This window comes from Lichtheimia ornata (genome assembly GCF_029851405.1).
Source record: "Lichtheimia ornata isolate CBS 291.66 chromosome Unknown scaffold00011, whole genome shotgun sequence".
Taxonomy (NCBI): domain Eukaryota; kingdom Fungi; phylum Mucoromycota; class Mucoromycetes; order Mucorales; family Lichtheimiaceae; genus Lichtheimia; species Lichtheimia ornata.
The window spans coordinates 533,067-550,520 of record NW_026695331.1 but is presented as its reverse complement, the minus strand read 5'-3'; the positions used below and the strand labels follow the sequence as shown (position 1 = coordinate 550,520).

The following is a 17,454-nucleotide window of genomic DNA, read 5'->3' as shown; positions in this document are numbered from 1 at the left end:
TGGGCTCGCTCTTTATATCACTACTTGTTCTTTCTTTGGATACCCTGACACAATGGACTTTTCTTATTGCCTCACAAAGGACATTGAGCTTCCTGTTTCAATACGAATGTAAGACTACCTGATTATTACTGCAGCGACAACAGGCAACTAACATGGTATCACCATCAGTGCAAGCTTGGAAGGCACGCGGGATCGCCGGCAATGGATCAAGGACGACTCTCGACCTCACATTCATGACGAGTAAGCATTCATTCCTAGGGTCGATGGTGCATTTCAAAACTAACGTTGACTGCAAGGGAGCACACCGACTTTTATGTCACTGTACAGCTTTTTGGCGACAACAAGCCGTTGACGGTTCCTGTGCGTACGTGCTACAAGGCGTTTAAAGCCCACTGCAGGTGCGTGTGTGTGTATATGGTTCATGCTTGGGCTATCAGGATCTGTATTAAAGGATGTCAATAGCTGGAATGAATGGTTGACACTACCTATCAAATATTGCGAGTTGCCACCTTCAGCACAATGCGCTATCACCGTTTGGGATACAACGGGACCACGACAAGCTATACCCGTAGGCGGAACAACATTGCAGCTCTTTGGCAAATACTAGTAAGTGATGACAAGAATGACGGTGCATAGAATGGCATTGACACGTGGACATGCATGCTAGTACTCTCCGAAAGGGTAAACACAAGCTGCATTTGTGGCCTGGTGTAGAATCGGATGGCAGAGTCAATACCAAGACACCAAGCAAAGTCAAGATGGATGATGATATGGATAAGCTGGAAAAGGTACAAGACAAAGCAACGGGATTCACGTGCACGCATTCTCATATATGTATTGATTGCTGTAGCTGGTCAAACGATATGATTGTGGCGATATTCGTCCAGTAGAGTGGTTGGATAACATGGCGTTTAGATACATTGAAAAGGCTCACACGGTAAGGGAAATGGATGTGAAATGTGGCATGCGTCTTAACTCTTTTATAATAGAAAGCGGCTCAAAAGTCAACCGATATGGCTTTATACATTGATCTTCCCAAATTCGATTTCCCGGTGGTTTTTGGAGAGATGGTAAGGTATCATGGATGGCATGTATGTACCATCTCACACGCGTATATAGGAATACACATTACCTAATCCAAGCGATTCATTGGCAAATCCTCAACAACCAGCCTCACAATCCAATGCAAATATGATGAATCAATCGCTTCATAGCGATGTAGCGGATCAACATCGACTTTCCAATGCACACCCAACCGATTCTCCTCGTTCATACGCACTCGTACTCGATCTAGACATCATTCGTGACAATCCGGTGGAAGCAAAGCATCGTCGTCTTGTTCGCAGCCATCGAAATGGACCACTTGATCGTGATTTGAAACCCAATCCAAAGATTCGAGACGAATTAAATGTAAGCATCATGATAAAGAGATCAGGAAAAAACATACCAACCTCTTTTATGTGTTTAGAGTATCATGTCTTACCCACCAACCCAAACGCTGACCACGGAGGAAAAGGATCTTGTTTGGAAATTCCGTTATTACTTGACAAGGGATAAGAGGGTAAGTTTCATCATGATGAAGTAAGCTATTCCACTGATGAGGAAGATACTAGGCCTTAACCAAGTTCTTGAAATGCGTGGTGTGGACGGATGCAACGGAAGTGAGGCAAGCTGTGGATATCTTGTCTTTATGGGTGGACATCGACGTGGATGATGCTTTGGAGTTGCTTGGCAAAGAATTCGGCAACCGGGCTGTAAGATCTTATGCTGTCAATCAGTTGAGAAAAGCGGATGATGATGTAAGTAAACCTGATTATGGATAACCCATGCGTAGGGACCACAGCTCACATGTACGTGATAGGATCTGCTACTTTACTTGTTGCAGCTTGTGCAAGCATTGAAATTCGAACATCTCGTTGAGAAAGGATCAGGGTCATACGAGTCGTCGTTGCTTCAGTTCTTGATTGATCGTGCTACTCGCAATCCCGTTTTGGGGAATTACTTTCATTGGTATGAGGGTGCTTTTTATCAAGCAGTATGATCACTAATCCATGATCAGGTATCTTATGGTCGAGTGCGAAGACAAGATTGTCGGCAGGATGTACGCAAAAGTCACCTATCATTACTTTACTGCAATCTTGGAGGCAAGTCTTAGTGTGAAATGACGAGGGGCTAGCTCTAACATCTTAATACAGGTTCCCTATGGTCATAATCGACGTGATACCCTACGACAGCAGGGTGAGCTTATCCAAACATTATCCAAGCTATCACAACAAATACGGGCAATGAAGGAACCACGAGCTAAGAAGGTAAATGGAGAAAGAAGCTCACGTGGATGATGATCGTTTGTTAACGTCTTGTGGTTGATATAGATTGAAAAGTTACGTGCCATCTTGGGGGACCCCAAAGGAATGTTGTCAAATCTGCCAGGTCTTCCATTACCACTAGACCCCAATGTACGTGTCCGGAGCATTCTTCCAGGTGAGCATAATGGCTTCTCCACTCCCATCCCCTCAAGGCTAATGACTTTTTCTTAGAAAAATCGAGCATCTTCAATAGCAACCTTCAACCTCTTCGGTTGACCTTTATATGCGATGATGGTTTAGAATACCCAGTAAGTGGAATACCTCGTGTGATTAGAAGAGTCAAGTGGATGATGCTAATCCATTGATGTTCTACTTTAGGTTATATTCAAGACCGGAGACGATTTACGACAAGATCAGCTGGTCATCCAGATTATTACACTGATGGACAAGCTATTGCGCAAAGAGAATTTGGATCTTCGATTGACGCCCTACAAGGTGCTTGCTACTGGCCCAGAGCATGGTCTCATGCAATTCATCCCATCCATGTCCCTCGCAGCTGTGTTGAACGAGCATCAAAACAATGTCATTGACTTTTTCAAGAAACATCACCCAGATCCTGGTCCAGATGGCATTTATGGTGTGGATGCTCAAGTGATGGAAACATACATTCGCAGTTGTGGTAAGCTTGTATCCTTTCATGATTTTCATTGGAGCTGACAGCATCTTTTTGTGATTGTATTTTAGCTGGCTATTGTGTCATCACCTATTTACTCGGTGTAGGAGATCGCCATCTCGATAATTTGCTACTCTCTCCAGAAGGTCAGTTTTCGATTTCATTTTGCAACAAGTAAATTGACATGTGTGTGTATAGGCTACCTCTTCCATGTCGATTTTGGTTTTATCCTTGGACGTGATCCAAAACCTTTCCCGCCACCTATGAAACTTTGCAAAGAGATGATTGAAGCTATGGGCGGTGCCAACTCGCGCCACTATGACAAGTTTAGGCAATACTGCTATACAGCTTTTACGACATTACGACGCAATGCCAACTTGATTCTCAACCTGTTTGCACTCATGGTGGATGCCAACATCCCTGATATCAAGATCGAACCCGATAAAGCTGTCAACAAGGTGCAAGAAAAGTTTAGGTTGGATCTCTCTGAAGAGGCGGCTATTGCTTATTTCCAGAGCTTGATTTCAGAAAGCGTGAATGCTCTATTCCCACAAATCATGGAGACCGTACACAAATGGGCACAATACTGGCGTAGCTAGGATAGTAAACAAGCGATCTCCTTAATAAACAAAGTCATTCATCTACCAGTAATCCTAAGTTGTTCGCTTCATTCGTAAATGTTTGATCTCGTCCAATGGCTGCACTACCTATGTAGAGCAATGATTTATAATAAACTTGCACGTTTACGCAACCGCATTATGATCTTGTAGTCTTCGTCTTTACAGGAGCTGCAACTCTTTGACTTCCATATCATTATTGTAATAATAAGACGATACTCAAAGGTGGTCTTTGTTCATTGTCAAGTAGATAGACCCTGACAGAGCAAAAGATGCAGATGCACGTGTTTGTGTAACACCACTGATTATGCATGGCTGGACGGGTCAATGTATAATGCTTTATGGATTATCTAGAAACATGGGTATTGCCAGCTAACAGCAATTTCCTCACAATCGGCACTGTTGTTAACTCTATGACATGTGAGCGATTTTCATCCTCCAGACATTCATTTCCATGATTCAATCATCTTGATCCGAGCTGATTTGGTTGAGTTACGGTCGAACAAGGATTAATCAGCTGAGACATTCGAATGTATGCTGATGTATGTATTGATGTAATCTCTCTTTGACCGTAGCTCAGCCAAATCAGCTCGGATCAAGATAATTGAATCATGGAACTTAATGTCCGGAGGAGGAGGATCGCTCACATGTCATAGAGTTAACAACAGTGCCGATTATGAGGAAATTGCTGTTAGCTCGCAATGTATGGGCTATTGTCAATAGTATACAGTATCATCCTTCCATCCTTCCAGTCATGCAAAGTAGCTGAGTTACACAAAGAGGTTCCTCTGCATCTTTTGCTCTGCCAGGGTCCACCTACTTGACAATGAACAAAGACCACTCTTCATATAGCATCACGCTTACAAACATAAAGGTGCCTGTATCTCGAAACTTTACAATGAAACGTGGGGCTTTGAATAGAGCAATGTGCTCGGCTTGGCCAACAGCACCTTGTGTGAAAGTTTCACGTTCAATGTCGCAAACAGCCCAAAAAATATTTTTTTGGTCGTCGTCGTTGAAGAGGTCGACCCCCAGATCCAGTTTGGCTGGTAGCGACATTGCGAAATCTGGGATTGGCAAGCTTGATCGTGAAACTTGCACACAAGGTGCAGTTGGCTAAGCCGAGCACGTTGCTCTAATAAAAACCCTACGTTTCATTGTAAAGTTCGGAGATACAGGCACCTTTACATTTGTAAGCGTGATGCTATATGAGAAGTGGTCTTTGTTCATTGTCAAGTAGCTGGACCCTGGAGAGCCAAAGATGCAGAAGGACCTCTTTGGGTAACTCAGCTAAAAAGTCAGGACTTCAGGGGCAATGCATGAAAGGTACGCAACCCTCACTTTAATGTCATACATTGGCAGCTAATAGCCACTTTTGTGCATTCCCAACTTTTGTGCATTCTATTGTAGGTGGGCGGTGCTCCTGCTCTAGACATTCATTTCCATGATTAAAGTAGGTTGATCCGAGCTGATTTGGTTGAGTTACGCTCACACAAGATTACATCGGTTGAGCTACATCGAGCGTGCTTTATGTCCAGAGTGATGTAATCTCTCTTTGACCGCAGCTCAGTCAAATCAGCTCGGATCAACCTACTTTATTCATGGAAATGAATGTCTGGAGCAGGGGCATCGTTCCCATGCAATGGATCTGGGAACAATGATGATTGGATAAAAGTGGCCGTTAGCTAGCAATACATGCCTGGCTGGACGGGTCAATGTATAATGCTTTATGGATTATCTAGAAACACGGGGTATTGCCAGCTAACAGCAATTTCTCATAATTCGGCACTAAAGAAATCCCCATGACATGTGAGCGATATCCTCCCATACTATTTCCATGATTCAATCATCTTGATCCTGAGCTGATTTGGTTGAGTTACGGTCGAACAAGGATTAATCAGCTGAGACATTCGAATGTATGCTGATGTATGTATTGATGTAATCTCTCTTTGACCGTAGCCTCGTTTTCAAACTCAGCTCGGATCAAGATAATTGAATCATGGAACTTAATGTCCGAGGAGGAGGATCGCCTGCATGTCATAGAGCGGGTCACAATGGTGCCGATTATGAGGAAATTGCTGTTAGCTCGCAATGTATGGGCTATTGTCAATAGTATACAGTATCATCCTTCCATCCGCTCCAGTCATGTAAAGTGGCAGCTGAGTTACACAAAAAAGAAATTTCCTGCATCTTTTTGTTTCGTTGTAGTCCACCTACTTGACAATGAACAAAAAGACCAATTCTCTATATATCACGCTATGTTATGCCTGTATCTCGAAACTTTACAATGAAACGTGGGGCTTTGAATAGAGCAATGTGCTCGGCTTGGCCAACAGCACCTTGTGTGAAAGTTTCACGTTCAATGTCGCAAACAGCCCAAAAAATATTTTTTTGGTCGTCGTCGTTGAAGAGGTCGACCCCCAGATCCAGTTTGGCTGGTAGCGACATTGCGAAATCTGGGATTGGCAAGCTTGATCGTGAAACTTGCACACAAGGTGCAGTTGGCTAAGCCGAGCACGTTGCTCTAATAAAAACCCTACGTTTCATTGTAAAGTTCGGAGATACAGGCACCTTTACATTTGTAAGCGTGATGCTATATGAGAAGTGGTCTTTGTTCATTGTCAAGTAGCTGGACCCTGGAGAGCCAAAGATGCAGAAGGACCTCTTTGGGTAACTCAGCTAAAAAGTCAGGACTTCAGGGGCAATGCATGAAAGGTACGCAACCCTCACTTTAATGTCATACATTGGCAGCTAATAGCCACTTTTGTGCATTCCCAACTTTTGTGCATTCTATTGTAGGTGGGCGGTGCTCCTGCTCTAGACATTCATTTCCATGATTAAAGTAGGTTGATCCGAGCTGATTTGGTTGAGTTACGCTCACACAAGATTACATCGGTTGAGCTACATCGAGCGTGCTTTATGTCCAGAGTGATGTAATCTCTCTTTGACCGCAGCTCAGTCAAATCAGCTCGGATCAACCTACTTTATTCATGGAAATGAATGTCTGGAGCAGGGGCATCGTTCCCATGCAATGGATCTGGGAACAATGATGATTGGATAAAAGTGGCCGTTAGCTAGCAATACATGCCTGTTCGTAGATGATCCATAAAGTAATTATACATTGACCCTTTCATTCATGCGAACGTAGCTGTGTTACACAACGCGACCCTCTGCATCTTTTGCTCTGCCAGGGTCTAGCTACTTCACAATGAACAAAGACCACTTCTCATATAGCATCACGCTCACAAACATAAAGGTGCCTGTATTTCCGAACTTTACAATCAAACGTGGGGTTTTTAATAGTGCAATGGTCTCGGCTTGGCCAACAGCACCTTGTGTGAAAGTTTCACGTTCAATGTCGCAACTAGCCCAAAAAATATTTTTTTGGTCGTCGTCGTCGAAGAGGTCGACCCCCAGATCCAGTTTGGCTGGTAGCGACATTGCGAAATCTGGGATCGCCCACGATGAACTTCATACTTTGACACAAGATTCCTTTGACCCCGACAAGCACGTTGATCTATTGAAGAACCCACGTTTGATTGTAAAGTTTGGAGATACAGGCACCTTTATGTTTGTAAGCGTGATGCTATATGAAGAATGGTCTTTGTTCATTGTAAAGTAGTATGACTATAATAGAGCAAAAGATGCAGAAGGCGTGTTTGTGTAACTTGAGTCATTCAGCACAGGCGATGCATGATTCTTGTACACTATTTAGGATTAGTTCAAAATGCCAGCTAATATCCTTAGTCCTCCCATTCTCCATTGTTGCCCAATCCAATGCATGTGAACGATTCCCCTGCTCCAGCCCATCATCTCCATCCTTCAACTTTCTTGATCTGAGAGGATTTGACTGAGTTATGGTCAAGCACAGAAGTATCATCCAATATGAGAAAGATCAAATTGCTTAGTTATTTGTAAACTGCTGGTTGATAGCCCATTCCTTCCATTCACCTTTGTTGACCAAACCAATGCATGTGAACGATTGTCCTGCTCCAGCCCATCATCTCCATCCTTCAACTTTCTTGATCTGAGGGGATTTGACTGAGTTATGATCAAACACAGAAGTATCATCCAATTACGAGAAAGGTCAAATTGATTAGTTATTTGTAAATTGCCAGCTAGCAGCCCATTCAGCCCATTCACCTTCGTTGTCCAATCCATTGCATATGAACGATTGTCCTTCTCTAGCCCAACGTTTCCATCCTTCAACATCCTTGATCCGAGAGGTTTTGACTAAGTAACGCTCAAACAAAGAAACGTCATCCAACTTCAGAAAGATCTACTTGATTTCCAGCTCTTCCACTTTCACCTTCTTCCCTCTTACTCCCCATTCTCAACTGTTGCCCCATTCAAGTATACAACTACCACCTGTGAACGATTGTCCTGCTTCAACCCATCATGTCAATCCTACAGCTGCCTTGATCCGATTGTCTCTGATTGAATGGCAAGTCTATGGCGTGTACACAGCTTTGTCACTCTACAACACACGAGGCTCTTGACACTTCACCAACTCTTGTACAATCCTCGACCACAATCAAACGTAAGGCATTCATTCCAGCAGTTGCAATCAGCAAAGTTTTTACTCCATTGTCTCCAGCAGTGTTCTTTACTTGCAGCAACCTGCCTTACAGCCTTTTCACGTGAACAGCAGATAGCCATTATAGAGAAGCAGCTTTATTTACGTGTAGCAACTTGCTTTCAATACATACGATTTATGGATATGGATATGGATGTGGATACATGGAATGGAAGGGCATTGGTATATGCAACGAGTGAAAAAGAGCTTTGTTCTCATGTATTCATTGTTGACTTGATTCAATGATCGTATTTTACAGTATTCAATGGAATCATCATCCTTTGTGCAACCTGCCAACAACCATCATCATGCAGCCCCATGTTTTGAGACGCTATGCGAACTCGATCCATTCACCCTTGCTCAAAGGATTGAAACTTCCCATATCGATGTATCTCTATCATTGCAGCAACTCGATCGCACTTGTGAATGATGTTGGATTAAAGGGTTACTTGATGAAGGACGACGTTTATTGTATCATAGAAAGATCAATGCGGGATTGTAGAACTATACCCACCTGTCAATGTTGAAATAAAGAGAAAGTGATTGATTCATTGTGTCTTGAGCAAAGGCTGTATTCGATACTGTAGGGTATTTCAATCCCCTTCTTTTGTCTTTGTGAAGATTCGCTCTTGCCAATAACATCCTACCACATGTTCCTTTTTGTGAGTTAAATCTTTAAGATAGTGACATCAATACAATGATTTAGGAGAATCCATGCAATGCTTAAAGCAATCTATTCAAAACAAGCTTAATGCCTTTACTTTTTGCAAAGCTAATCAAGTCATCTACACCAGCTGGCATTCTTTGTGCTCGGGCGAGCGAGAACGTGGCATTGCGCAACTTGGGTAATCCATCGATAAGGGTCTTGATTCCACGGGTAGTGACAATAGGGCAGTCGACAATATCCAATATTTCCATCAATGGCGCATGGGGTATGAGTGCTTCCAATGCCTTGTCATCCAATTCACGAATCGATAACAAGCGTAACTTTTCTAATGGCATGTCATGGAACACCTGAAATAGCTGGGATAAATGATCACTGTTGGCACCGTCAAGCGCTGTGAGTTCCAATTTACGCAAGGTGGTGATTGTACCCAATCGCCGTATCAGTGCACGCCATTGTTGATCACGATCATCGCCGTATTGCCATATTTCCAAGTGAATCGAAAGATGTTGTAGTGTATCAAGGTTCATAAGTGCGTGCCATATCTTGTCAGTGATGGAGTGGTGATCTACCGGATACAGTGCCACCGTTTCAAGGTTGGGTGATTGTCGAATCAAGGATGCAATGGTATCTGGTGTGCATTCATGCATTTGAGCACATACAAGTGTCTTGAGGCTAGTTGATTGGAAGGAGTCAAGGTCGCTCCATGATGGAACCTTTACAGGCACCCACGTACTAAGATAGAGATACTCGATTGTGTGCTGATGTTCCAATACGAATTTCATAGCATTGATGTCGTCACATGCTCCCCAATGACCAAAGTAGCGTAAGCCCTGCTTGTCAGAGGATGATGATGGTGGAAACTCTACCGTCTTGGGTACAGCGAATTCGCCAATAAACATGGATTGAAGTTGAGGACAAGTGCTCATTATGTCGTGACAGCTGATAGGGTCTGCAACAGCGATATGAATATGTTGTAGTGTTGTTGAGCATCGTTGCAAAATATCCATCCAGTCGGCTTGAAGGTTTTGGGTTGTCAATGCCAAGGACACCAAACCGAGATCTTGCGCAATTGGCAGAGGAGGTGGAGGTGGAGGATATGGGCACATGTCAGCATTCTCAGCAAAGGCAAGTATCGGATACATCGCATCATAATGGCACCCAAAATGTCGCAAACAATCACCCTCGCTAGCAGCCATAATGATCCCAATAAAGTCCAAGCATACACCAGAGATACCATTGAATTTGAGTGATTCGCACCTCACATTTTTCAGGAGATCAGCAAGACGCTTATTATCCTCAATCTTGAACCAATCTATCACTATCATCATCATCATCATCATCATTAACAACAAGGTCAATAAAGAAGTCATTAGCATGTATAACTTACCAAGAGATTGTAAATGACATCCTTGTAGTCGTTTGAGTGCATGATGTAGCAATGCATCATTGTCGCCCTTGACGATATTGCATGAATCGATATACTGGCCAAAACACGAGGTCTGTGCAAGGAAAACGAGATGGCCATGGGTCTTGATATCCACATGCTTCCATAGGTGACTCGAGTAGGGTGGGAGATGCTGACGCCATGAGCGATTCACTTGTACACATTCAAGAAAGTCGTGTCGATTGAAGTTGTTGGCAATCTTGCGAACAATCTCGGGTGGGAATCTCTCAAGCATGGACAAGGAAACGAGAAGGGATAAAAGGTAGCCTGGCAATGGGAACCCTCTTGTATAAGGATATGAGTACAAGTGAAAAGGTAACTCGAAAAGAGGTGTACCGCAGTAAGATTGATGACCATTCTGCCTTAATTAGGATATCAGGATTCATGCACAGACAACCATTTTATCGCTTTATTGGACCCCTTTACGAGCGCAGCAATTCACACGCCATGCGTTGTTAAGCAACGATGTTGTCACGAACTACCATGTTGTTACTCCCACACACTCTCACTCGTTCGCTGCGTACATCCTCAAGACCCCCCTTAGTAAGCTTGATGGCTTGATGTGGTGTTCTTTGTAATAAACTTGGTCGTCGTTAGCGTGCCATTGTTATCCTACTACTTTCATTGTCGTGGTTGCTATCGTATTACTTTATTGGATCCCTATGATAACATAAAAGCCTAGTCGTAAGAGCTCTTGAAACAAAAGGAATGAGACAAGCCAAGCCCCTTAACCATGGCATGGTATTCCTTATCCTCACACAAATTTGCACTACCATGATTCGACAAATGGAGTACTCAAATGTCAGACTCTCATTGTGCGCAGCCTTCTTCCTCCATCTTTACACCATTATCCCTCGAACCACTTTACCTCTTATCCTCCGCTTTGGCTAAGAAGAGGTTCCTTCAATGTCATATTTGCATAGTAAACGAGACCACGTATGTTTTCATTTATAGTTCTATGGAAGGCCAAGGGTGCATTGGAGGAAAAAGAACTGTATCTCTATTAAAGACGTTGCTGTTTTGGCATAATGCTTTGAGCCGCCTTTGGAATGCTGTAGCAGGTTGCACAAAGCTATTGATTAACAACACGATGTCGTGGTATAATCTCATGAGTTGGCTCAGCTCCCAGTCAAGAGCATTGGCTTCATCTGTGGTATCAGGGGAATAGATCCGTAGTAGTTGGAGCTTTGCAAAGAACGTGTAAAAGTAGTCTTGGGTATCGCCATCGAAAACACCATGGCCTGCTATAGGAAGATGATCATCATCATAGGGTCGTCGCTCATCATCATCTATTTCCATCATCTCCTCAAGCCGCCTCCTTTTCGATGGTCGTACGTCTCCATTGTCTCTCGCCATCATGTGGGTATTGGCCGCTGTATTCGCCAATGTGTTTTGATTCCCTGATTCAATTATTTCATCAGACCGCCTCTTTCTGGGTCGTTCATTATCTCTTGGGGTGTTGGTACTATGCAAGTCCACTAGTTGTAACTCAAGCACTATCGAGGTCGGTCGTTGGTTCTGGGAAAAGTATACACCAAATGGTACAAGAGTACGTCCTTATCATACATACGATTTAAGTTAATTGAATGTTCATGATTTTTATCTTTGAATTACCAATCAGTCGCACCACTGAACCTTCCATAATGTTGTTATGTATCATGTATCTCATAATGTTCTCCTCTTCAACTATGCACGTTACAGGAATACCGGATATGTCAGTGTCAAATCCAATTAGTAGATTGTTAGGTAGCTGCAGCCTCCTCAAAGGCGAGAGGACAATTGCCGTGGCCATAAATGTTATCATCGCATTGTCTTGTTGATCCATGGAGTTCACAAAGAGGGTAGACAACAAAGCGAGGGGTTGCTTAAAAGATGACAACTATATATGAATACAGGCGTTCATTGTATGCATGATGGCCCATTGTGTGTATCTTTTCGGTAATATCCCATCATTTCCGCTAGAGCTACTTGACAACACGGCGTTGTAAACGGGTTAATGTTGTCGTATATTACATGTAGATTTGTAAAAGGATTTCACCCAACTAAGATCGTAGTCCACAGTCACCCTCAGGTGCTGACCAAGCAATGTTGCAATGTGGGTTTTCATTATTAGTTGGCTTTTGTGAGAGAGGGACATGTAGCTATGATTTAATGGTGGGATGGTGATGAGTGCATATATGGAAAGCCAATGCAACTACTTTATCCAATCAAATATTTCGGATTACGTTTTGCGTATCCTATGGCGTTTTGTTTTCCCCCCTTTCAATTTTTGGATGAGTAAAGGAAGCTACCTTGTGGAATGAATAAGGTAAGAGACAATCTTTATTGATTACTTTGGGGATAGAATGGGTTCGTAACCAAGTATAGCGCCATGCATTGTCAATGACAGGTGACACAAATGCAAATGTCGCTGACATGAATGTAAAATGCATGTGAAAAACGGTGTGCCTGACTTTGAAATATCACTGCTTTGGCGATGACTAAGAGACTACGAGGCAAAGCATTGAAAAGGGGATTCCAGGAACATGCATTTTCCCGCTTTCTTTGTTTCCCCACACATCCTCTTTTTACTCCACCGCCATGGTTCTCAAGACAAAATTGACTGAAATGCTCGGTATTGAGCACCCCGTTGTTCAAGGTAAATGAAGCATGTGCGCCCATGACGGGACATTGGGGCTCATTGTGAATGTGACAGGTGGTATGCAATATGTCGGCACGGCTGAAATGGCATCTGCTGTATCGAATGCGGGTGGTCTTGGTATGATTACGGCATTGACCCAACCCACTCCCGACAAGTTGCGTGACGAGATTCGCCGTTGTCGCACCATGACCAGCAAACCCTTTGGTGTCAACCTTACATTTTTGCCTGCCATCACCCCACCTCCTTATGCTGAATACGCCCAAGCTATCATTGATGAAGGCATCAAGGTGGTTGAGACTGCTGGCAACAACCCTGGCAAGTACATCAAGATGTTCAAGGATGCTGGTATCATTGTGATCCACAAGTGCACTGCTATCCGTCACGCCTTGTCTGCCCAAAAGTTAGGTGTGGATGTGATCTCCATGGATGGTTTCGAATGTGCTGGTCACCCTGGTGAAGATGATATTGGTGGTTTGGTCCTTTTGGCCAAGAGTGCTACTGCATTGAAGATCCCCTACATTGCCTCAGGTGGTATGGGTAATGGTCGTAGCTTGGCTGCTGCTTTGGCTTTGGGTGCTGAAGGTGTCAACATGGGTACTCGTTTCATGTGCACACAAGAATCTCCTATCCATCACAACGTCAAGGAAGCCATGGTGAAGGCTGATGAACGATCCACCAGCCTTGTCTTCCGTCCTTTCCGAAACACTTCGCGTATCTTCAAAAACTCGGTCGCCGTTGAAGTCAATGCACGTGAACGTAACCCCAACGTCAAGTTTGAAGATGTTCGTGAATTGGTTGCTGGTGCTCGTGGTCGTCAAGTTTACACCACCGGTGATCCTGAATTTGGTGTCTGGACTGCTGGTCAAGTGCTTGGTCTTATCAATGATATTCCTACTTGCAAAGACCTTGTTGCTCGTATCGTCGCTGATGCTGAAGAGATTATCAAGGATCGTCTTATTCGTATGGTTGATACCAAGAGCAAGTTGTAATCTCCTCCATCCTTACTTTATACATATACCGCCTTTGTCACTACATCCATCCTCCCATACGCCTTCTTTTTATCTTATAGAAAGAGCTTGTTCTTTTTTAATAAAGAAAAAGAATACATAAAACTAGTAATTTGAATAGCAAAAAGGGGGTGATAAGATAAGAATGTAAAAGGTATAGAGAGAGAGAGAGGATGAAGGGATCAACGTTTGACACGCACAATACTTTTCCATGATGTGCCACTTTCGCGTCGATTGGATGCAGCAGCAGTAGCAGCAGTAGCTTGTGTTTGGGATCGTTTGAGATTAGTTGATGATGTGAAGCTGTCAAGGGTGAGACTCGATAAGTTGATGCCACCTTTTTTGCTTGGTGTTGGGCTCACAGGAGGTGATGTAGGTGTTTGTGTTTGTGATGGAGTGGTAATAATGGATAAGGATCGTTGTTGTTGTTGTTTTTGTTGTGCTCCTGCTGCTGTTGTTGTTGATGCTGGTGCTGATTGTGGTGGTGTTGGTAACGAATCTCGTGAAGAAGCACGTGATGGTGGTGGCATACAAGAAAGCACAGCTTTACGTGCCCAACGACGGCGTCGAGTGGAGATCCAGCCTTTATGCTCTGCACCAAACACTGACCAGAAAGGAGTTCCATACATCCATCCAAGCTCATCACTTTGACCATGGGCAGGATTTGCCAATCGCCATTCTTGTTCAGCCCATTGCCATGTCCATGTATGCCTTCCTGCGTGAATAGTTTCAGGGAGCTCAAATTGTGATTTAGGGCGAACGGGTTTACTTGTGCTGTCAGTCCATGTTGCACGATCAATGATAGGGAATGTTTGTGTCTTCCACCCACTCAAAGGCCATGATCGCTATAGTAAGTAGTCCATAGAAAGCTCGTAGTGAGTGATCCATAGTTTGGGGATGATCATCATCATCATTATTCTATTACCTGATTTTCATACAATACAAATTCAAATTCACAAGATGGCGTGTTTGCTTGCATATGCTTACGTTGGAAGTCTTCCACGTGTTGCGTGAGGGATACATTACGCGGATCGCCTTCTTCTTCAGATGATTGCTTATGTACCAAGGCAAGCCAAAGTGAATGTAAAAATACAGTTGGCATGCATCCTTTCCACATGGTTGTCAGCAGAGGATTATTGGCAAGAACAAATACAGTTCCCACGGCCCACATCACTTGCCATGGCTGGAATACAGTAATCAAACCGATCCATGCACTGACCATTAATGTCATCATTTGCCAATGACAGTGACTATCCCATGCTCGCTCGAGTCGATCAATAAAGTTGAGTGTTTCAAGTGCACGTTCCAATCGTTCATCGGCATCATCGTCCTTTTTGGAAGGTAGTGCTTGTTGCTTGTGATAGCTTGCGTATAATAAAAGGAGCGGGAATGCGTATTGGAATCCATAACAAAACATTGGCCAGCCGAAAAGGAGAAAAAGTGTATGATGTCGCTGTGAAGGTTGCCAGGTAGCAGCACCCCATGCTTTTTTGCAGAGACGTGGGATGCCAGCAACCCGTGCCAGACATCGAATTGAGATAGAAGAACTTTGAGGTGGCATTGTGGATGGATAATGCGCACACACAAAGATAGGTGGATAATAAAGCTGGGAGAAAAAGTGGGAAAGAAAAAGGAAGAAGAAAACAACAAACCATCACTACTTCTAGGTTGCGGAGGTTTGATGGGATTTTCATTACACTTGTGCAACCACCCAACAATAAGACTTGCTCGACCATTTTGACCAACCCAGATTCCCATCGTGATTGTTGTCGCATAGCAACGGTAGCCAACATCATCAATGCATAATAAAGGATATGCATGTGATCGCGTTTAGAATGAAGGCTAGCTGCTGATGCAGCACCATACCATGAATAGGTAGCAGTAGTAGTATGGTGCTTATGATTGGATTGTGTACATGATCATTTTATGACATGGTATCCATGCTAAGTACATACATAGGATGACTCAAGAATCGAACATGGAAATGATTCTGGCTCGTGAGATCCTGATTAACAAACGTGATGATGAATGAATGCATACAGATCCTGCCACGAAACATTCAATCACCGGTTGATTGTAACACAAGAAACTGGAAGAAAAAGCGACTAAGCTGCATAGAGTCATTTCTTTCTCTTTTTTTTCCTCCCTCCCTCCCTCCCTCATCTTTAGCATGTCTCCTCCTGCTGCAAGTGGTCGATCAGAATCTGGCACAGCACGTTTCCTAGGAAGTGCAAGCTCTGGTATCCTTGAGCTTTTGATCTTTCATCCAGTAGACACCGTTGCCAAACGCCTTATGAGCAACCAGACAAGGGTAAAAAGATCCATGACGACAAGGTTCATGTGATGCTCACATACTACCCACTGCTATAGATCTTTGGTGCGGGCCATTCCATGGCCGAAAGTCGGGCCGCCTTAAGTAATGTGATCTTCAAAGTAAGAACAAAAAAACACGTTCAAAGTGTGTATGGTATATTGAAAATGATGGTGGATGGTATATAGGATGCGGCCAATGAGGCATTTTTGAAAAAGTACGCGTCTTTGTTCCCTGGGCTTGGGTTTGCTGCAGGCTACAAGATTGCTCAACGCATTTACAAGTTTGGTGGACAACCGTTTGTAAAGGATTATCTTAACAAGCACCACAAGGATGCGTTTACAGCTGCATTTGGTGAGAAATCAGGCAAAACCATGATGCATGCAACAGCAGGAAGTCTTGTCGGCATTGGTGAAATCGCGTTACTTCCGCTGGATGTGCTTAAAATCAAACGCCAAACCAATCCAGAAGCTTTTCGTGGCCGTGGTTTCTTGACCATCATCAAAGATGAAGGCATGGGCTTATACAGGTAAAAGTGATGTTCATGTGCACATGTGAGAAAGGGAATACGCACATATGGATATTGATGTTGTTATAAAGGGGTGCTGGATGGACAGCTGCACGTAACGCACCAGGATCCTTTGCATTGTTTGGTGGCTCGGCGTTTGTCAAGGAGCACATTTTCCATCTTCATGACTACAACAAGGCAACCTTTTTCCAAAACTTTTGTGCATCCATTGGTGGTGCTGTTTCATCCATCACTGTGGCAGCACCTTTGGATGTCGTCAAGACGCGTATTCAGAATCGTAACTTTGAGAATCCTGAGTCTGGTTTCAAGATTGTCAAAGATCTAGTCAAAAACGAGGGACCAAGTGCTTTCTTCAAGGGGTTGACACCCAAGATTTTGGTGGTATGGACAACAAGGAAGGATGGTATACATATAAAATACATGAATGCTCACTTTTTATATCTTAGGTTGGTCCCAAGTTGATCTTTAGTTTCACTGTAGCCCAGCATCTAATCCCTGTGTTTGATCGCATGCTTTGATAATAGCAGGTTACTATTTTGATATAAAAGTAGCTTAGAGGGAATACAGTTTGTGTGTGTCACGTGTGTACGATAGATAAGGATTGTTATCATGACGATGATCTAGAATACCGGGGGGGGGGAGGGAGAAGGGACCATGCATTTGCATACTTTTATTGACAAAGT

The 17,454-nt window shown here is 43.5% G+C and overlaps 6 protein-coding genes across 6 annotated transcripts; 3 read left to right on the top strand and 3 right to left on the bottom strand.

Annotated features, from left to right (window-relative positions):
* Positions 1-52: 52 nt before the first annotated feature.
* On the top strand, positions 53-3,578 carry O0I10_003538 (uncharacterized protein; the record flags this gene model as incomplete). Its single annotated transcript, XM_058483608.1, has 18 exons — positions 53-108; positions 169-240; positions 297-398; positions 463-606; positions 668-788; positions 851-937; positions 990-1,070; positions 1,120-1,410; positions 1,469-1,561; positions 1,614-1,799; positions 1,862-2,010; positions 2,060-2,144; positions 2,196-2,309; positions 2,373-2,481; positions 2,538-2,614; positions 2,685-2,985; positions 3,051-3,125; positions 3,178-3,578. 18 exons carry the CDS (start codon positions 53-55, stop codon positions 3,576-3,578), a joined length of 2,544 nt encoding a protein of 847 aa, XP_058345807.1.
* A 5,317-nt stretch (positions 3,579-8,895) lies between these two features.
* O0I10_003537 (uncharacterized protein) lies at positions 8,896-10,518 on the bottom strand (the record flags this gene model as incomplete). The annotated part of the gene is made up of 2 exons (XM_058483607.1): positions 8,896-10,157; positions 10,227-10,518. The coding sequence occupies 2 exons, from the start codon at positions 10,516-10,518 to the stop codon at positions 8,896-8,898; spliced, it is 1,554 nt and encodes a 517-aa protein (XP_058345806.1).
* Positions 10,519-11,231: 713 nt separating this feature from the next.
* O0I10_003536 (uncharacterized protein) lies at positions 11,232-11,925 on the bottom strand (the record flags this gene model as incomplete). Its single annotated transcript, XM_058483606.1, has 2 exons — positions 11,232-11,839; positions 11,898-11,925. 2 exons carry the CDS (start codon positions 11,923-11,925, stop codon positions 11,232-11,234), a joined length of 636 nt encoding a protein of 211 aa, XP_058345805.1.
* A 938-nt stretch (positions 11,926-12,863) lies between these two features.
* Positions 12,864-13,913, top strand: O0I10_003535 (uncharacterized protein; the record flags this gene model as incomplete). Its single annotated transcript, XM_058483605.1, has 2 exons — positions 12,864-12,921; positions 12,979-13,913. 2 exons carry the CDS (start codon positions 12,864-12,866, stop codon positions 13,911-13,913), a joined length of 993 nt encoding a protein of 330 aa, XP_058345804.1.
* Positions 13,914-14,113: 200 nt separating this feature from the next.
* On the bottom strand, positions 14,114-15,492 carry O0I10_003534 (uncharacterized protein; the record flags this gene model as incomplete). Its single annotated transcript, XM_058483604.1, has 2 exons — positions 14,114-14,776; positions 14,857-15,492. The coding sequence occupies 2 exons, from the start codon at positions 15,490-15,492 to the stop codon at positions 14,114-14,116; spliced, it is 1,299 nt and encodes a 432-aa protein (XP_058345803.1).
* A 609-nt stretch (positions 15,493-16,101) lies between these two features.
* Positions 16,102-17,289, top strand: O0I10_003533 (uncharacterized protein; the record flags this gene model as incomplete). The annotated part of the gene is made up of 5 exons (XM_058483603.1): positions 16,102-16,242; positions 16,302-16,364; positions 16,431-16,771; positions 16,843-17,152; positions 17,218-17,289. The coding sequence occupies 5 exons, from the start codon at positions 16,102-16,104 to the stop codon at positions 17,287-17,289; spliced, it is 927 nt and encodes a 308-aa protein (XP_058345802.1).
* Between the last annotated feature and the right edge of the window lie 165 nt (positions 17,290-17,454).